The following is a 20,550-nucleotide window of genomic DNA, read 5'->3' on the forward strand; positions in this document are numbered from 1 at the left end:
AATAGTTTCGGTGTGCGTGTACGTGAGTGGGTAGCCGAATGTTTGAAGAAGGCCCCTTACGACCTGCAATTTAGGAGCGAATAGCAGAAAGTAAATAGGTTCAACAAGTTTAAGATGGGACAACCAAGCCAGGAAGCCGACAAGGCCCCTTCGGAAACTTGGATTCAAACCCTGCTTACAGCTATTGAATCTCCTACCTTTTCTGGTAGCGCGCCTCTAAGCTGTTTGCCTCCGGACACAGAACAGACAGTGATGAAGTGCTTAGCCACAAATTTTCTCAGTATTATGTACAAACTTCACGATATTAAACATTCAACTTGCTTTGAACAGCCACCATTGTCGCACCCAGAGACCTGGCTCAAAGCAGAAATCTCTGGCGCGGGGATCTTGATGGATGCCTACTTCATTTCTCGAAATGATAGGAAACGCCGTAGCCCAGTTCAGAATGCCCACCCCGATCGTCCTCCCCGACACTGCTCGTGCACATTCTTATTATGCAATGTGGACTCAAATTGTATTACATGGAACCGATATTCTTCTTCCCGGTATAATCTACCGCTTCCCATCAAGTTTTACAGAACATGATCAGTTCCACGTACAAGCCTTGTGCAACCATCTTCGCACATCTCTGCTTGTGGGTGAGTTTAACGTCCTCATTGTCCCCTGGTAGATTTCAAGCATACCATCTTGCATTAGCGCTGACCGAAGACGCCTAACAGAACGCTCGGACTCAAAATATCGCTGTACCCACCAGATACTGCACAGGCCAACTGCAATCCCCCTTGGATTCGGCGATCACCAACGGGAGACGCTCCGCGTGAATTAAAGCTCAATTAGGCATGGTGACCACTGTGTGCTGACGCTTGATTTCATGTACCATTGGACCAGAAATCCTGAACCTCAGATGTGAATTCGAAACTTCTGCTGTTTAGGCTCCACAGACACAGGTAGTTTCTTTGAGCACTATAGAGTGGGACCAGCTGCGCTGGCTATACACTATTATTGGACCACTGTCCTGAAAATTCATAAGGATGAAGAGATGCTCGACTCAAGAAACTCAAAAGCGCCTTGCCAAAGAGTTGCGAAACTCAGAGTGGAGTGTGCCAAGGAGGCAGTTTCCAACCATGTGCCCCATGTGTGTTTGTAGAAAACGCGATTCTGCGGCCGTACTCAATTAAAATATTTTCTCTAGTTTCCTAATTCTCCAACTCCGAATTCTAAAAAAATTCACTTGTGCACGTGTTCGCAGCGGCTTTGGGGCGCAAATAATTTTGGAAGTCATGTTGGACACCCGGTGCCCACAAATCGGAAAGTGTTGATAACAGCTCGTGATATTATCGAGCTTCTCTTCCGAGGTGGCCCGGACTCCTGTTTACATCTAGGATGTTTTACAATCCAGACCACAGAGTCTTGGATGCGTAACGTTGAACATGCACAGCACAGATGACATGATTTCGCTTAGAGATTTCGATACACTTGTAGCCAATACAAAGAGCTTACTAGTTAGAACGGCAGCGATGCAATTATTTATCACGTATCCTAGGGCGCATGTTGGATGTAATCGTTGTACCACGTAATAATTGAGCATTTGTGTAAAATCGAAAAGAATAACCTGTATCTTAGCTGTGAAGGTTTAATCAGAGAAAATCAGAACAACTCCAATGCATTGGATTCAAACAATAAACCACGTACCTTGGAAAAGTCTTCATTAGCGCACCAAGAGTCTGTTCAGAAGGCTTTCGGGGCATTCTGTGAGCTGTGATGTGGCACTCGTCTAGGAAGTGTGCTCACCCATCACGCTGTTTTCGAGGACTTTGGCCTCAGCATAGGCCTGGAAACAGCAAAAGGTAATTTTTTGCTCCCTAAAATGCTTCATGTTTACATGGCAGGTGTCGTGTAGGACTTCAGTAGACGCTAGGNTTTCCATGGCAGGTGGCGTGTAGGACTTCAGTAAGACGCTAGGCTTCGCTGGTTCGAGAAGTGATTAGGCCACTTTATTATCACCAGACTATAACGCCCAATTATTTAATCGGTACCTGCGAAGATGCAAACCCGGCATCCAAGATGAGAAATGGAGATGACTAAACGGATGCACGAGTAGTCTCGTTGGTGTAACAAGTCAGTCAACCGAAGGTAACAAGGGTCTTCAAAGTCAGCAGCATTCAGGGGAATCGAAGACGTTAGTTGTTAACGGCGGTGCACAATAATTAGAAGGCGGTATGACCAAAACCAGCTCGAAGGCGTAACTAATACTACTAGGTTAATTTCCAAACTTGTAAGGAGAACGCCAAATGGGACATGATCAGGCCGTTACAACGTGAGCGCGGAGAGTTAAAACACCGGCGAGGAGAGTAAAATCAAGTAGACTTGCTTGTATCATGAGACTATTCGTAGATTGTGGAAATCAGGAAGAAAGATCAATGGGGCATGGTATACGTCTAGTTCAATGATGATGGAGTTGACTTGAAAAAAGCTGAAAATCCTTTTCTGGCTATGAGTATTCTTGAACGTTTGAGTACACTGCCAGTCACGAAAGGCAAAAATGGAGATGGGAATGGAAAAATATGGTTTACACCGGAACCAAGGAGATTCACTTGTGTCGCTTTGGGTGAAGAGAGTGTTGCAAGACATGCTTGCGAGGGAAAGGCGGTTGCAATGCACAGGATGCCGTAAGTAAACACTTGAACTTATGAAAGGAGCAAACCGAAGTTACTACGCGAAATACGAACGAAATTTTGCTATCTTCAAAAGAAATCTTCCAGAAGGCGGTTGCATCCTGGTAAATATTTCTTCATCAGTTTCAACCAAGGGTCTGAGCAATGGTCACCAATGGAAGGAGGTGGTTCATGGAGTGTCATCAGACTGGGCATGGCAATGTTGCACTATCACTGCACTAACACACTCCGGGTTCTCTACAACCCTATGACGGACGTCAAGTTTGCGGCAACCAGACAAGTGATGCATATTCCTGTAAAGGCTGAATTTGGGTTAGACACAGGCATGCGTGCAGGCCGACAACCATCCACAATGAATGATTGAAGGTGATAAGAAGCCATCCGAGAGGCTAATGTCGAATTGAAAAGCTTGGGAATATGGTGAAACGGAGGTGTAATGTGTTGAGAGCAGTAGCGTCTGGTGAATCCAGAGAGGTATCAAATTAAACACTGTACAGTGGAAAATTGTATTCCAAAATGGAACGACAGGAAGCTAGTTGAATCTATGAAATGGTGGATTTTTGTTTGCAGACCTAGCAACCAAGGGTCAACTGAGGTTTCCGATGTTGTATGGGGGCACCACAAATCCCTAATAATGTGCTTCTGCCCGGCGAATATGCAGGACATTCAGTAGCAATGTAAGAGACTGCCATTGGCGGTAAGAGTTGCATTTTGTTTGCACTGAGCGTCAGGCGATCAGAAGTTTCAAGGCTGAGGCAACATTAATTGCTCGAGTTTGGAAAAATGAGGACAGCTGCCGAGGTAGCGAGTGAGAAGGCTAGTCGTTGGACTAGTTGGCAGAGTTAATAACAGTGTTAGCTAGCCCGGAGGCGGCATTAGTTTTTAGCTCAGCTAAAGAATCCAATCAGAGGGTCCCTGATGTGTTTGGGGGGAGTGATGCGAGTACGCATATGGCAATGCAACTTTTTGACTTCTAGATGGTCCCGTAACAGCAGCGAAGCAAAGGGTGATCGAGATAAGTGTGCGCAAATCTTAGAATCTATTAACGGGTCATCCAATAAGCCCAAACGGATGGAGTGTGTAAGGTTATCTCGGTACCACAAGATTGTTTCGCTTGCGAGCATGATTCGAGTAATCATGAAAGTGACCACTATTAGTAAGATCTTCAAAGCCGTGTGAGGCACCACTCAGGTGGTGACTTAAGAGGTTTAGTGAGGCGGTAGGGGTGTTCAAGGAGGCTCTCCATTGAATACATGGGGCATCGACTGGCTCATAGGCACAAATGATCTCGGTCCGGTGGCTGTTGAAGGAAGGCAGGGTGGGAAGTTAACAATTTATCATTGGGTTGGAAAGTTTGGTGGTGGGGTTGTTCGATACAAACGGCTGCAGGGTAGCCTGGTTACGGAACGAAAGCTACTTTACATCTTTCGACAAGTGGGACAAATATGGCTGAAAGGGACCGGCGCGAGAATTAATGAACAGCAGTACGACACATCGTACTTGCAAGAGGCCAAGCCATGTTTCCGGCATATAAAGAGCAGCTGCATTGTGTAGGTTATAGCTGTAGATAAAAACAAAGGCGACGGATATCGCCGATAATAATCTTTTATTCTAACATGTGCATCCTATTAATTGGGTAAGAGTTAGAAACGGAGTAGGAGGAACCCACTGCGACGTCAGCAGTAAGAAAATGGAGGGAATGGGTGCGACAGATAACGGCTACTTTTACAACTGTAGCAGTGCATATAACGAGGGACGCAAGGCTTTTGACGCACCATCGCGGATATCTGAAGCCGCAGGGCGTTGTGGGAGTTTTTCCATCTGGGCGATTTAGATGTGGGCAGGAAATGAAATTCTTAGTCAACCAAAGGTGACGGTAAGTTCAAGGTAATCAAGCTCGCAAAAATTTGCGCAGTATGTTTGGTGATACCGGATCGTTCAGCTCGGTATATCCAATGGAACTGGAGAAACCGGCGCGTGAAAAAGCTGGTGCTCAGTTACTAAAATGATTCGAGGGAAAGATACAGCGTACATGATGAGAGTAGCCTGTGTGGGCAAGTGGGACAAAAAGCTAGGTTGGCAAATAAGCTAGAAACTGTACACAGGTGCACATTTTTGGAGAAAACTAGAAGATATAGCATCGATTAGATCAGAAATGCGAACCAAATGACCATACGAAACGAGTGTACAGGTGTGCGTTGTCTGCTGTATCAAAATGCTCCTTTGATCCGCTTCTCGTGGCCTAAATTGGCAACGGGGCATCACTGGCGAGAGCGGGAAGTGCTAGAAGTCTTGGTTCACAGAAGCACATTTGTCCTACTGGTCCTAATAATATTTAAGCGAACCGATTCAATAGGCACAATATATGGAAGAGAAATGGTTGTAAGTAAATCTGTTCAACAGATGAGACGGTTCATGTGTGTAATGGTCCCAGCCCATAGTGGATAGCTTCAGGTATCGTAAGTTGAGGCATACTCAGTGTTGCGATTCTTATGAAAACCAGGGCCGCGGAAAGCACGAAAAAGCAAGATTTCATTTACAAAGGCCCTCAATTGTCTACCGATTTGGGTTTTACAGCAAGCTCACAGGCAGAAACGCTTAAACTCCTGCGTGAGAAGTCCTTCAATTGAAATTGCTGCACCAGGCCACCTCTTGTTTCAGCTGGCACGATATTTCATGTATTGCATTAAGTTTTTTGGACCTAATATACTGGTAACAGGGTTGGCTTATCCCCTATTGGCGAAGATTGGCTAATTAACTAATTTGCATATCAAATTGTTTTCCAGGGGGGAAGAACACCATAATTTATGAGCAGATATGTGCATTTGTCGAATTTCTCGCGGGTGGAACCTGAGGCCAGTGGAAACTGGGAGGTTGCGCCTACTATCGAGGGACTTTTACCCATTTTTTAATAGTGAGTTGCGTCAATAACATGTTTTCAACCTGCATTTTGGGTCTCCAATAATAGCATCTGAAAATTGGGGTTAATTCAAACCAGTAAAGTGTGACAGAAAGTATCAGTACTCTTTTGGTTTCCTTTGACCAGCGGGCTCTAAAAAATGTTCATTTTCCCGTAAGGCGGCCGGCGTTGTTGTGTCACGTCCTAGATGAACCTTTCGTTCAGTATTTACCCGGTCAGCACGATAACTTTGTCTCCGCACGACTCATTAGACCACTCATTGGTCTTGTTTTCGGCTCCCGCATTAGCAAGACTACGGCCATCCGATGTTATACATGATGGAGTATATTCCAACCATGAAAGCAATTCCATCTGAAACAGACATAAATGGAGCGGAAAAACGCAGGTTTAGGCCGGCGTGAACAAGTGGATAATATGAATCCTGGACAGGGATGGGATAATGGGATGCGGGCAGTCAGATCAGGCACGATAGCGGCAAGATAAACAACGGTTACATCAACAGTAATTCTCTTTGACGCTGAGTAGAAGCAATGTTACCTCCCTGTCTCATTGCTCGTATTGAGTTTTTGGGGGTTTAGTGAGCTTTGTTTGCAAAGGCTCGAGACTATGGTTATGGGCTCAAGCAACCAGTCGGTTAGTAGATGATTTGGTAGAAAAGTGTATTGTGGTGCTGGAATTTGCAGGTTAAAGCAGAGGTGAATTGGTCAGCCTAACTCTTAGTGGTTGAGTAACTCTACATTGTCGTTTAAATCGGACAATAATTCGGATATTTTGGAAGGAGCTCTTTAAGTTTGTGGAATAAAGGTTGCCAGATTGACATGTATTGCTTAGTTTGACGGAAAGCTCCACCGCTCTACTCTAGTGAGCTACAACTGCCTAGGAACATTGTGTCAAAACGCTTGGAGGTTAATTCTTTAAAGTTAGCAGGTCAGGTCGGTGGTGCACGAGTTGAAGCTGGATGTACTTGCCACTGGATACGTTAGGGTAGGTCCGCGGAATCTAGTGAAAAGCTCTTAAGTTTAGACAGCCCCGTTGAGAGTTACTGGGATAAAAATTTCTTTGCTCATCGGGGTTTGCCATTTGAAGTTTACCCAGGAACTACTTCAAAGGTCAATATCCCGTGTTATAGGAGGGACAAATAATGTTCCCGTTCAAATTACAGTGACGTGGCTGAAGTTTAGAGCGTTATGAGTAGAACTAACGGTGGGGAAAACGCGAGGCTCAAGAGGCTGCCTGATGCAGCGGAGCTTTTAGTGAGGACTTGCACCAGAGTTTCGGGGATACCAAGGCAGGCGCAGATCACCGGACGCAATTAATCACGAGCGGTAGATAAGTAGCCGGAGTATTGCACTTTGAAACGTCGGTGCATCAGTTGGTGGGGAGGGCCGTGTTAATGCCAACTAAGAGGGGACATTAAGATTGAGTCTGAAATGGTCCCTTGCTATTTATATCTACGAAGACATGATATTAACGAGTTGAGAAACTAAGCAGTCAGGGACTTACATAACACAACAAGGCTTACAGCATGCCACCAAACGGGACAACGTCTTGCTTCGATGGTTCGATAAATGCAGTTAGATGGATGATAGGGATATGCGGACCATTTTGCTTTGGAAGAATGAACCTACGGTTATTGGAGTACGGCGAAACTAAGATTCCGTTTGGACCCTCGTTTTGCTGTTTGCGGCTTGTACCAAAGCATCAACGGTTTCGTGTCATCCAGGTCGCACAACGGTTATCAATCTAGGTTAAAACCGTAAAGTTAAATTTGTGACATGTCATAAAACGGCCTCCTCTGCCTCCTTAAATTCGAATTCACCTCAGTCCCAAAGGTTCGCCACAATTTTCATGCAACATGTGTTTCACGGTCTCTGTTATCCGCTGCGTTTGAATTACGTCAGTCCTGGTAAAAACACACTTGCGTTGGACTAAACTCATTTGTACATGGCTGCCGTACTTGTTAAGTTCCAGCTTCAGCCGGAGCTCTCCATGTTTGCCATCAGCAACACTGAACTCAGCGTCCAAACAAAAAGGATTCGGTCTACCTACATGCACTCAATTTTCGTACTCTGAGGCAAGCATCATGGTTAGCTGAGCTCATCCATACGCCGGATCCGCCCACGTACAGTCTAGAAGGAGAAGAACCCAGGAGACAAATAATTTAATTAGGCCGGCTTCCCATAGCTTTCTGCTTACTTACGGTTTTCCGATATTAATTACACCGAAGCCTGCTCTGCCTGGGATATCGAGTGGATACTGCATTGAGCTGTCGAAGGGAAGCGTCCCTTTTTGGATGCATGCATTTTGGTGGTATTTGAGGTCTTCTCATTGAACAAATTTCGCGGAAGAGCTTGGAGAAACCGATATCCAAAGCGCAACTTTTTTATTGTTTCTGCTTACGCACCCTGAATCTCTGGAGGCATTGTGGTGCTGCAAACACTCCAGTTCACTGTGATTTTGTCCCTCATGGTACATCAGGACGGCACAACCCTCGACGCAGATGCGCGGTAAGCTTGTTAGAACGACCATAGGAGACCACACCGAAACCATTACAATGAGTGAAAAGTGTCGATCTGAAAGGAAAAATCCTTCACCGGATCAGGGCGTGCCCATCAGACAGATCATTCCGGGTGAGAATAGGTTCGACCTACTCTCTTCCAGCGCCGGTCTGAATTGGAGTTCCTCAAGGTTCCGTCTTGGGACTACTCCTGTTTCTGATCTACGTCAACGACCTCCCAGATGTTCTTGCGAGTCTATGTCCACTTTTTGCGGACGACTTGAAATCCTGGAGTTCCAATGCCAGTGCCCTCCAAATGGATGTAGACGCTGCCAAGCAGTAATCGTTGGACTGGCACCTTCCCCTGAGTGACGAAAAGTGCGTCCATGTGTCGCTTGGAGGAGACTCAGCGAATGCTTTTGTTGTGCTTGGTGAAAAGGGACCAGAAAACATCATGAGGATAGATGCCAAAAAGGATTCGGGCATCTGGGCCTTCTCAAAATTTTCCGTCTCACTGCACCATGAGAAATCGGCCCAAAAGGCATTCGCCATTTTACGGATGATCCGACGCATCTTCTCCCGCATTACTCGTATGGACTTCCGAATACTTTATGGTGCCTACGTCAGACCGCTCCTGGAATACGCCGACCAAGTTGTCTACTCAGGACGCACGAAGGACGTCACCCTCATTGAGCGTGTCCAGCGAGCCCCCACGAGAATGGTTGCCGCCCTCAAATCCGTGGATTACGAAACGGGTCTCGCGATGCTCGATCTCTTTCCCCTGGAGTACCGTCGCCTCCGAGGGGACCTAATTCTTACTTGTGCCCCGTTTGAACAAAGCTTAGCGAACAGGCTTTTTACCGTTCACCCAGAAAACTCACAGCGGGGGCATAGTAAGAAAATTTTCAAGCTCAGATCACACACATTCATTAGACAGAATTTTTTCTGATTTCGTGTAGTAGGTGCGTGGAATAACATTCCTGCGACGGTTGTTCACGCTCCTTCTAGAACCCATTTCAAGGCACTATTAGACACTTATCTATGCCAATCCTCGCGCTGGCGAGCATACTGCCCCGCGCTGAGAACATAAAGAGCAATGCTTCACCCTTTTTTCACTTGTGCTTTTCAGGTGAACGACAGCCACTGACCGACAAGAACAAAACCGACTCGGGAAACTTGGGCAAAAGTCCTGATCCTGTGTACCAATGGCAACGGCTGGACGCACACCTAAAATTTCTCTGAAACCGCGGTTCGAAGGAGGAAAACTTTAACAAAATTTTAATATTTGATGGTAATTTTTCGGGCGTATGAGATCTTCCCAAACGGCCGTAGTTTTGTTGAAAGTTGTCCCCACGATATTCAAGGCCCGCGATATTCATATTTTAATGGCTGCTATGGCTGAGCACGTGAATGCGGAGGATTATTTCGTGGAGAATTTAGCTCGTCAAAGTTTTTTCTCATTCAGTGCATTTCAAGTGGCATTAAAAGAGTTCCAGGTGAAACATTTCGTTGTTTTTGTCAGCACAAACCAAAAGGAGCAGCAATTAGCTACTTTTGTGTGAAAAAGCCTTCCACCGTTGCAGCAGACATCCCTGCAGACAAAGCAGAAGCCGTGGACTTACCCCTCGTCCCGGTAATGGGAATTATAATCCACTAGTTAAGCAAACAAATAAGATTCCATTACATTCAGATGCTTAAATGCTATTCCCGAAGATTAATTGCTTGCCCATTTTCCGTTTCAGAATCCTTGTCCCGTGAAGTGGATCTTAGGAAAATGAAAAATGGAGCGACTACCAATTAAGCTTGTATCGGTGGTGCCAATGAATAAGATGCAATTCGCCAATGGTGTTTTCGTACATTCATGGCGGGCGCATTATCAGTATGAAGCGCCGTCTTTGGCCATTGTATTACGATGCCGTGCATGGGTGAGGCCTCATAATCTGCGTCGCGAATAGCAGTTACGCCAAGTAGTTGAGGTGAGCGACAGCTCATTGTTTCAGGTGATGGGGGAGTGGTCAAGGGGGTACAATCAAGAGTAGGAGTTGGGAGTGCACTATCAAATTGGGTGGTGATTGCAGTTTGAGTTTGGAGGTAGCAAACATAAACGGCATCGAGTAAGTATGAGTATGACGATAAATAGCCAAGTTAGGTGACTTCGAGTAGAGTTGTGAGTATAACAGGCTGTCAGATTAGGCTATAACCTATAGCTGAGTCCTTGTTTTTACCGGTCATCATATATATTGGATTGATGTTTACTGTAGGTAGCGAAGATAAGCGGTATAGCGTATATTTAAGGGTATGAAAGACCGTTAGATTCATACCCAGCGTTGCACATGGACAGAGGTCTTGCGATTACGATAAGCAGTCAAGGTAGGCGATATCAACTGCAGTTACGAGTATGACGGACAGCCGTTGGTCGTTAAGATGTCACGCATTGTCGGAACCTGGTTTTTATCGGTCCGCATAGATACTGGTTTGGTGTTTACTGTAGGTAGCAGGCAGGTACGGCAGTGAAGACCGGTGTTTAACACTGATTCCATGCACTCCATAATAATATAAGTAGCAGACATTAGCGAGAGCGCGCACATTTATGGGTATGACGGGCCATCGTTGGCAGTCAGATCAGGACACTTAGCATAGCTGAGGCCTACGCCATATCGCGTACAGCTTTGAGTATTAGGTCCATCGTTCGCCAGTAGATTTGGTATGTATGCACAAGGACACTGACTCAAAAGGTAAGATCAATAGCCAAGTTAGATGACTTCGAGTACAGTTGTGAGTATAACAGGCTGTCAGATTAGGCTATCACCCATAGTTGAGTCATAGTGGTGACCGCTTTATGGTGGTCACCACCTATAGAACGTCATAGTTATAATAGGAAAGAAGCCCACAGCCCTCTCGTAACACCGTATAATCTACAAGCTAGTTATGCATATCTGGAAAAGGGGATCGTCCACAGATATCCCTCGCACTGCCAGTGCAAGTTTATGCTGCAATCTAACTTTATTGCACCTAATGGAACCTGAGACCCATGGAGAAATGTGTCGTAAGCAGGTTCACTAAGCAAAAATATCCCATTTGTTAAATCTGAGGTGTCTAGAGCAAACAAACGCATGCGGCTGATCCTATAGGGTGGCATTTGCATTAAATACTCTTAGGATGTTATTTTGTTCTTCAGAAACACCGAAGAACGCTAAAACATGCTAAAGTGCGATTTCGTGTTTTATGTCGCGTAAACCGGCAAAAAATGCAAATCGGCGATGGTCAATGACATTTCGCTCACTTTAACAAAATGCTACGTGCAACACGGGAAGGTGCAAATCGATTAGACTAACTCCCCATTTAAAGAGCAACTTCGAAAACCCTATAGTTTCGGCGAACTCAATTTGGGTGTGCCAAGAAACGTCCTCCACACTGGCAAACCATTTACACTTGGTGTTTCGTCAGTCGCTTGACGAAGGCCGCCTTTCTGAACAAGCATAGCATGAATTTTAGTCGGCAGGCTGTCCGTCGCGCGTCCATCCTGTCGGTCCGCACCATTTTCCTCCTGGCACGGGGACAGTTTGCGCTGCCAGGTATTATTTCCAGGAAAAGTTGACCGTGTGTCGAAAATATTGGTGACTCTGGGGCTTTTACTTGTGTTTGGTCAGGTAGGCGTTAAGCTGTTCGCCGAGCCTTGTAATTAGCTCACAAATGTTTTGTCCCCAGTCGAAGAGACATCGTCATTCACTCAAATGATGACTGACGATGTCTCCTCTACTGGGGATAAGACGTTCGCAAGCTAATTGCCGAGCTCGTGTAACAGGTTAACGCTCACCTGATCAACCAGCAGCAGTTGACCATTTCGTATACTTGGACAGTTACGTCACGTTTGGCGGAGGAGTGGGATAGAAAGTCTGTGCACGGATAAAAGAAGCTAGTTGTAGGATTGCTTACTTGCGACACATTTGGCGACTGACATCAATCTTTTGTACATGCCGTCTCATTATATGACTGCGAAACTTGGTCGGTTCATACTGTAGTATGCACGCTATGGGAGCACCAAGGGACAGTGATTCTCCGAAGGCAGGTGTTCAGGATAATTTATGTGGACAAAACTCATGGGCCGAAGCCCAGTAAGCAAGTTTGTACATCAATACTTACGTATAAATTAATCCAACTGACAGACACCGTATACTACAATACTGAAGTTGTTCGGCTGCTGTTGCATTACTTTGGTCTGGGCATGTCCCACGTATGCAGTCACGAAGTCTGCTGCACTCTGCGGATGACTCATGCGATGTGTTTGTTGGCGCTAAGAAGCATGTAGTGAAGAAGCCAATGAAGCGCCCGCATTGAGAGTCTTGGAGGTGACCTAACATATACATAATGCCAGGCAGCGCGAAAAATTCAAAAATGCAGTAGAACAAACAGAAAATGGTCTTTTTATGTATTCTCCCCCTGTTCATGTTTCTAACGCAACCTGTACTGTCTATGAACAGATGTCAGTACGAATTCGTTGGCACCGGCTTTTACCGCCAACCTTTCTGAGGTAACGATTATCAGATTCCTAATGGGGACACGAAGGGCCGTAAAGACACCCTATCAACCCCACAATAACATGGCTCGCAATGTCTTCTGTCGTTCATGGCACCAAAAGCGATGTGAATTGTCAAACGTGTTTCTTGCCCTCGACTTTCGCTAACTGACCTCACCCGTCACGTTGCCATCATGGCGAGTGCAATTTCCGGGATATGCAAATTGTCTCAGCTTCCCGCACCTGTCTTCGAATTACAAGTGAAGTGTTCAAGGTCTTTGCTTTCTGCAACACAAATTTAATGGATGCAAAGCAAGTCAAATGGTGAAATAAGTTGGACCAACATTTTTGCTGCTTGTGCTTCGTCTATTTTTTAAAAGAGACTGGCGTCTGCTCCTTCCCGACTGATGGTTTTCACCTGTGTAGATCTGAACATCAGGAGCTTGGAGACCATTCGGTGTCCCCGTTCTCAATTCTTCTTCCATCCAACAAGGTGGTTGCAACCTTCCGTAATGCAGGATTCTGCGGCTGTAGTTTCACCGACCTTCCGTGATCCAGTTCGACGGCTAGGCTATTGGCGCTAATCAGGGCCTCAACTTCAGTCTCTGGTTTTGACAGCCACAGCCAGGTGGTTTTCCTTCCATAGTTCATGCCGGATCGTGATGGTGTACTCTTGTAACCGGATTACCCAGCGCGCGAGCTCCCCGAAAGGATCTCTGATGGTCCTGATCCACTCTAGGGGTTTGTGATCGTTGTCCCGGGAAGTATGACCTCCATTTATCCATGGGCCAGACAGTCGCTAAACATTTTTCTCAATAATTGAGTACTTGTGTCCAGCATACGTCAGTACGTGACTGGCATATTCGATGACTCCTTTCCTCTGCTTTAGGACTGCACCGATATCGCGGTCACGGGCGTCCGTTGCAACAGTAAAGATCTCCCCGACCCTGGGCAGTTTGAGGATCAGTTGTTTATCCAGTATCCGCGCTTTGACACGTTCGAAGGCCTCATGCTTTCCCCTGTCCATTCAAATGTGCTATTCTGACGCAGCAAGTCATACAGTAGATCAGCAATCGTGTTGAAATCCTTGACAGACCGACTTTAGTATCCTGTTCATATGAGAAGTTGCCGTAAGAACCACTGTGACTTAGGGCCTGCACAGTTCTCGATCTTTGCCAGTTTTCCGACAGTGGGCTGACCTCTTCGAGACTGACTTTATGCCCGAGCAATGTCACTGAACTCCGAGCGAGCTGTTTCTTGGGTTCATTCATCCACAGGTCAACCTCTTGAATACGCTTCAATACGGCTTTCAAGTAAACTGCATGCTCTGGTTCCGAATCACTTTACACGAAATTGTCTCCATACACGGCAACATTCTGTAGTTTCTTCGTTAAACGAAGTATCAAGCGCCGGAACGTGAATGGTGCCCCCGACAGACCAAACGACATTCGTCTAAATTGATATTCGGTGTCCCCAGCCGTAAACACCGTTTTCTCCCGGTCCTCTGGCTTGATAGCTAGTTGCCAGTATTCGGAATGCAATTCGAGCACCGTGAAATATGGAAATTGTTGAAGCGAATCGAAAATCTCTGCAACTGAAGGGACAGCTACAACCCGATTTACGGTCAGTCCATTCAAACGCCGGAACTCCACGCAAAATCGGTATTTTCCGTTCACCCTCTTCATAAGCACAATCAGGGAGTTGTATGCACTGTTAGCTTCCTTGACTATACTATTTCCCAACATTTCTTGAGCCTGTTTACTGACCATTTTCCGTATGTGGAACAGAAACGGACGAGAGCGTAATTCCGTGTTCATTTCACGGGTAGAAGCCAAATTGATCTTCATCGCCTGTGAACAGTTCGGAGTATTCCTAAACCACGGACTGTACTGACGACACGTTAGAACACGGGAGCTTTCAGATATGCAGTTCGCTCACGGCAGTGCTTGGGTACCCTTCAAGCCTGACTGCCCCATACTTTATCGCCGGTTTTCCCCGCTTTAGGTCAACTAAGGGTTCTGCGCTGTTGGGGAAATCTGCTCCCCAGGTTGTCTGCTCTATGTCTGGGCTGGTCAGTAACTCGTTCTGCACCGACTTAAGCGCAGTGATCATGATCGTCATCGACAGCGTGACACCGGTGTTCAACACCGATGCTTCTTAGCTTACCACAATCATTCCAAGGTGATCTGGATAGAAACTGACAACAAGAGTGATCATGACATCGACAGCGTGACACCGGTGTTCAACACCGATGCTTCTTAGCTTACCACAATCATTCCAAGGTGATCTGGATAGAAACAAACTACAAGAACGCCACTGACATCGGTTGGCAGCCATATCTTGTAGTGTCCCAAACCAGGCACAGTGAGGATCACGCGGTCCCCATCCTGGAAGGCGACAGTACCCAAGCGTTTCGTGGTCTCTTTCATACTCTTCTGCCAAGTCAAGGGTTGGCAACCTCTCTGTTTACGCCACTCTGAATTGAGTATGGACAACGGTGGTTAGGCATACGCAACACATGTCCCAACCAACGCAGCTTCTGGTACTGGACACATTCTTCAATGGAAGTACCCGTTACACAACCGGAAACGCTTTCTAACTGCCTCATTACGGATTCATAGGTGTCCAAATTAGCAAACGCGGCAGATCCATGCATTCACATCTGTCACACTACAATCAGTACTAATACAACTTCCGAGATACATAAAACGCTCCGCAACTTCCAAAGCTTCCCCATGGATTATAAGTGGCGTGTTCAGTGACGGAGGTCTACGAGCACGACCTTACACTTTGTGGATGCAAAGTGCATACCGAAGGACGGGACGACTCTGGCTAGTCCACCAAAACCACCTATCCCTTCTATTCGAAGACGATAATGGTATCATCCGGACATTTCAGATCGAGCTTATCGTCAGATGCTATTCGAACACCGGGGTTTTGAAGACCTTCCAGCGTTCGTCTCATTATCTTATCAGTCACGAGAGTAAATTACAATGGAGAGAATGGGTGCCTCTGATCGACATTGCTTTGTGTACGGCGGGTTTTGGAGAGTTTTTCGTATACTGTCACACGTCCAGGGAATACAAAGAACTTATGTTCACAAAATTCCGAGCATTCCTCGGTTGAAAAGCGTGCCAAGAAGAACAGACCGATCAACCGATTCGAATGCACCCTGGGAATTCAGAAATACCAAAACTGAGGAACTTTTGTACTACGGAAGTTCTTCTAGCACCTACCGGAGGGTAAATACCTGGTTATCACAACTCCTGCCAGACCGGGATCCCACTTGCCCCTCTTGAGTCAGTGTATCACGAGTCACCAAAGGGAGACGAAGCACGCGTGATGCTAACAGTCTTGTTACGACCGAGGTTAGGGTGATCACCACCTTGAATAAAAGCCCCTTCCTTGGAAACTTACAGCATCACCAGCTCTCTCGTTTGTTTGGGACAGTCTCCTCTTCCTAAATGCAGATAAACAGATCAGAAAAGCACGGGCTGAGGGTTTTATTCCCATCTATGAACAATCCGGGTTGGAGGTCATCCGGACTAGAAATGCAGTGGCGCTTGAGAACGCACGCATTCATGCACCTTTGAGACCATGGGAGCTTCCAGGTTAGGACAGTCAGGTCCTGAAGAACAGTCTGATCTTTTGTAATATTTCACTAACATTTCGTTTCGTCTCAGCTGCCCTGCAGCGATTCCTCTTGAACTGATCCGTCTTCAAAATGGTCAACCTCTATCCCCTCTTTAAAATTCGCCCACCCACGTCCTTTGACGCGACGGAGTAATCCTGATAAATAAGCTAGCTATCACACAGTTACAACACACGTTCACCGTCCAGGATTCTGCATCAGCTGTAGATTCCAAATGAGTAGCATTGAAAGGCTAAGAGGATTTTTGTTTGAAGTTTCCGGCCAATATGTCAAAAGGTTATCCATTCGAGATGGTTGCGCTACTTCGATCCTTGATGGTTTCACTCACAGGCGTTTTGGCGTACCTCAGTGCAGCAGCTTTTTATGGAAAATGCCACTGCATTACTTCTGGTATAAGAAAACTTCGCCACACCTAACTACTAATTTGGAGGGCCAGGAGACTCTGTTGGTTAGGCCTCTACCCAGTGACCGACCTGGTATGAGTGACTGCGAAGTTCGCATGGACTCCCCTAGTTTAGCTTAACGGGTCGTAGAGATACACATCACACCATGGTAAGAGCGTAGAGGAAACAGTCATTTGCCATAAGATTGCTGAAACAAAATGGAGAAGTAACCTGATGGCCTCACCAGGACTCCAAATGTAGGTATAAGGCGAAGTGTTCTAGAACAGCCTATTCGGTATGCATTCGGTATGGGAGAGGCTGCACCAGCAGCTTATACAAGAAATGGTTAGGTTGCGATATTGAGTGGTCTTCTTAGATGAGGCGAGTATTTTCTTACCTTCATCGGTGGAACGGGACACTCTGGCTGAGCTCAATCTCTTGATGTCGTCCCGGAGGCACGTTGACCGGAGAATAGAAATAGTTCATGTTTGGACAAGATCCAGCTGGTCCAAATAGTCGTCTTGCAGCTAGCGGTGCCTGAGAAACACAGCTAGCTGAAGCAAGATATCGTGTATGCACAAGCAAGTTTGAGGCATCAGCGAAAAAAATGCACAGCCCAGTATTTCAAGTCACGGACCACAGCAAACTAGATACCACGAGCGAGGTGGATAACTGGGACGGGCAATTATGCACAGCACTCTGATGGGCTAGTCATGCACAAGCCAGGAAGCGTGCACATTCCGATTGCATTTTTGCACAAGCTAAAATTGAGGCGCTCAGTATTTGCATAAAGGAATTGAGTTTTCGACGTGCCCTTGTTGGATTAAGCAATCATCCACCTCAGCTAGGTGTACAAGTTTAAAATTTTGAGCCCAATTCAGGCATCCCGCGGTCTGAGCGATGCTGAGAAATTATTGCAACAGACTTTCCCGTGTGATTGCTTCTGATGCCTGGTGGTTTTGCTCACAGGTGATTTCCGGAGACCGGTCGCACGGATCAACTGAAATAATTTTCGAGCATTACCGGCCTTCTGTGTCCACCACACTTCACACTTGGCTCGTATGCTCACTTTCACTTGATGTCTGATAATTCTTCGCACCGGGTTATGTCCGGGACTAGCTGGGATATTTCTCCGAGATTTAAGCAGTGCCACCGTTCAGTCTGATATCCAGTGCTTGCGTGCGCCTGTTTGGGCCGTGCCACAAGCACAATTTCGGGCACTATACAGAGAGGTGGCCATCACGTCCCAGTATGCGTTCACATCTGCTGGTGGAGCCTTTGGAAGTGACTCTAGAGGACGCTTCTGGTAAGTTGATCTAACATCCGGATCAACCAGTCTCTCAGTTGCCATGCGGCTTGTCCTCAGCGGCCCGGAAAATGAGTTAACGAGTACATGGTCGGAATCCACAGATGCGTTCCGAAGCGATCGACGGTTATTGATTCGTCGCATCGGTGTCGTATGGTAGTGTGATCGAGCTGTATACTCACACGTCCGGAAGTCTGAGAATACAAAGAACATACTATGTTTACAAACTTCTTGGGCATTTCTTGGTGGGCAAGCACCTCAAAAAGAACAGACCGATCAACCAAATCGAATGCTCCTCGGAAATCCAGGAATACTAGAATTGTGGATCGCTTATACGTATGGCGTTGTTCTAGTACCTGACGAAGTGTGAAGATTTGGTCAACGCAACCCCTACCAGGCCGGAATCCCGCTTACTGCTCTCGAGTAAGTATTTCACAAGCCACTGTAAGGCGACGAAGTACAATTGATGCCAACAGTCTCGTTACGACCGACGTCAAGCTGACCCCCATGTGGTTACCACACTGATTACGCGCCCCTTATTTGAAAATAGGCACTATCACCAATTCTCCCAGTTGTCTGGGACAGACTCCTTTTCCCAAATGCCAGCAAACAGACCAGACAAGCGACTTTACCCCCGTCTTTGAACAGTGCGGGTGCAAGGTCATCCGGACCAGGAGCTCGGTGGTGCTTGAGAGAACATATGCAGTGGTGGATCTCCAAGGATGTAGGTGATTTCACGTTCACCGTCCAGGGTTCTACTTCACCTGTGGGCTGTAGATGAGTGCCGGCTGGTGGCCAGGACAGTTGTTGTTCGAAGTATTCAGCCCACCGGTCGAGGCGTTCTTCTTTATTCGAGATGATTGTTTCATTCTGATGCTTGATGGTTTCACTCACAGGTGGTTTTCGGGGACTGGTTGCACGGACCAACTGAAATAATCTTCGGACGTTATCGGCTTTCTGGGCCTCCTCCATTTGTTTGGCTTTCTGTGTCCACCATACTTCACGATCGGCTCGTACGTTCACTTTCACTTGACGTCTGATGACTCTTCGCACCTGGTTATGTTCGGGACCGAATAAGATATTCCGAGATTTAAGCAGTGCCACCGTCCAGTCTGATATCCAGTGCTTGGTTGCGCCTGGTTGGGTCGTGCCACAGGCAGAATTCACAGCACTATGCAACGAGGTGGCAATCTCGTTCCAGTATGAGTCCACATCTGATGGTGAAGCATTTGGAAGAGACTTTAGGTTTCACTTTGAACCTAGGTGACTGATGCAAGATATGCGGCCGAGATACTGTCTTAGTATATTCACCTGAAATCCTTTGGTAAGTCGAGAAGACTGCCGTTGTATTCGGTATGGTTCTGTAATAACAACAAATAAACAACGGTTATTGATTGGCTAGAAGTGTCAATGATTAATACATAGCAGTCATTCAATACGAACGTACATTCAACATTGTACCACAGGTCTTTGAGCAGCTCCGATGTAAACGTCAAGGAAAATATAGGTAAAGTTTATAGTCCAAACAGTGTCTGAAATCTGGAATGAGAGTCATGAAGTGTCGGTAGGTCTGAAGGAATCAACAAACGTTCACCGAACGTTACACTCCCCCCCCCGGAATCGACAACTGAGTTGGATCGCTACTTGGTGGAGTGTCATGGATCTCAATGTTTCCTTCGAGCTTGCATAAGTGACGCACGTCTCTGCTAACACGACCAGCGGCTGTTCGGATAATCGCCTCACGCACTAAGCCGTTCGATCCTTTGACGATATTCTCAATGATGGCTTTCGACCACTGACATCTGGGAGCTTTTTTGTCGACAATCAGAACCAAGTCTCCTGGCTGAACATTTGGATGAACTCGTGTCCAATGTTGGGTCAATTGCAGTGTCGGTAGATAAAGCTTCAGCCGTTTCTTCCAAAATATATCCGCTAACTTTTAGCCTGGCGCCATCTTCGGTTAAATTTCCGACATGGTGTTTCCTCCGGAACGAGCGCGTGGTCAGAGTCCACAAATGTGTTCCAAAATGACAGGCAGTTAGTTGTTGATCTGCGCCATCGGTAACTGGTGGCAATGTGGTCGATTTGAGTTTGTGGCCGGCCTGCCGGTGGAGGACACCAAGTGGATGGACCATTTCGGCTAGTTCGGAAGTTAGTACTGCTTAAAAATAATCTGCGATTAGCACGCAGCTGAAGGAATCGTTACCCATTGTCCGTACGTACCGAGTCCAGTCCATGTCGACCTCCTAATTGAGTCTCAGATGCACTAAGCATGCCCACTTGTGCATTCATATCTCCGGCAACCACCACAATTTCCGAGCTTTTAGCTCGCCGCAGCAGGGCATTTAGGGCGTCGTAAAACCTGTCTTTGACGGCGTCGGAGCTACAGTCAGTTGGGGCGTAGGCAGACACGATAAACAGACATCTGTCAACTAATCGCTTGTGAGACTCTTTCTCAGACGTTGCCATACGAACCGCATACATGCGACTATCAACAGGTATCCAGTCAAGTAAGGATACTTCCGCCCGGTGACTTGGCACGATATCAACCCCTGCACATCCCGCCGCAGCAGCCTCTGGACCACCAGAGGTGCGCACTCA

At 46.6% G+C, this 20,550-nt stretch overlaps 1 protein-coding gene across 1 annotated transcript; it reads left to right on the forward strand.

The window, feature by feature from the left end:
• Positions 1 to 871: 871 nt before the first annotated feature.
• On the forward strand, positions 872 to 8,464 carry T265_01324 (hypothetical protein; the record flags this gene model as incomplete). The annotated part of the gene is made up of 3 exons (XM_009165330.1): positions 872 to 906; positions 970 to 1,135; positions 8,162 to 8,464. The coding sequence occupies 3 exons, from the start codon at positions 872 to 874 to the stop codon at positions 8,462 to 8,464; spliced, it is 504 nt and encodes a 167-aa protein (XP_009163594.1).
• Between the last annotated feature and the right edge of the window lie 12,086 nt (positions 8,465 to 20,550).

This window comes from Opisthorchis viverrini, assembly GCF_000715545.1.
Source record: "Opisthorchis viverrini unplaced genomic scaffold opera_v5_14, whole genome shotgun sequence".
Taxonomy (NCBI): domain Eukaryota; kingdom Metazoa; phylum Platyhelminthes; class Trematoda; order Opisthorchiida; family Opisthorchiidae; genus Opisthorchis; species Opisthorchis viverrini.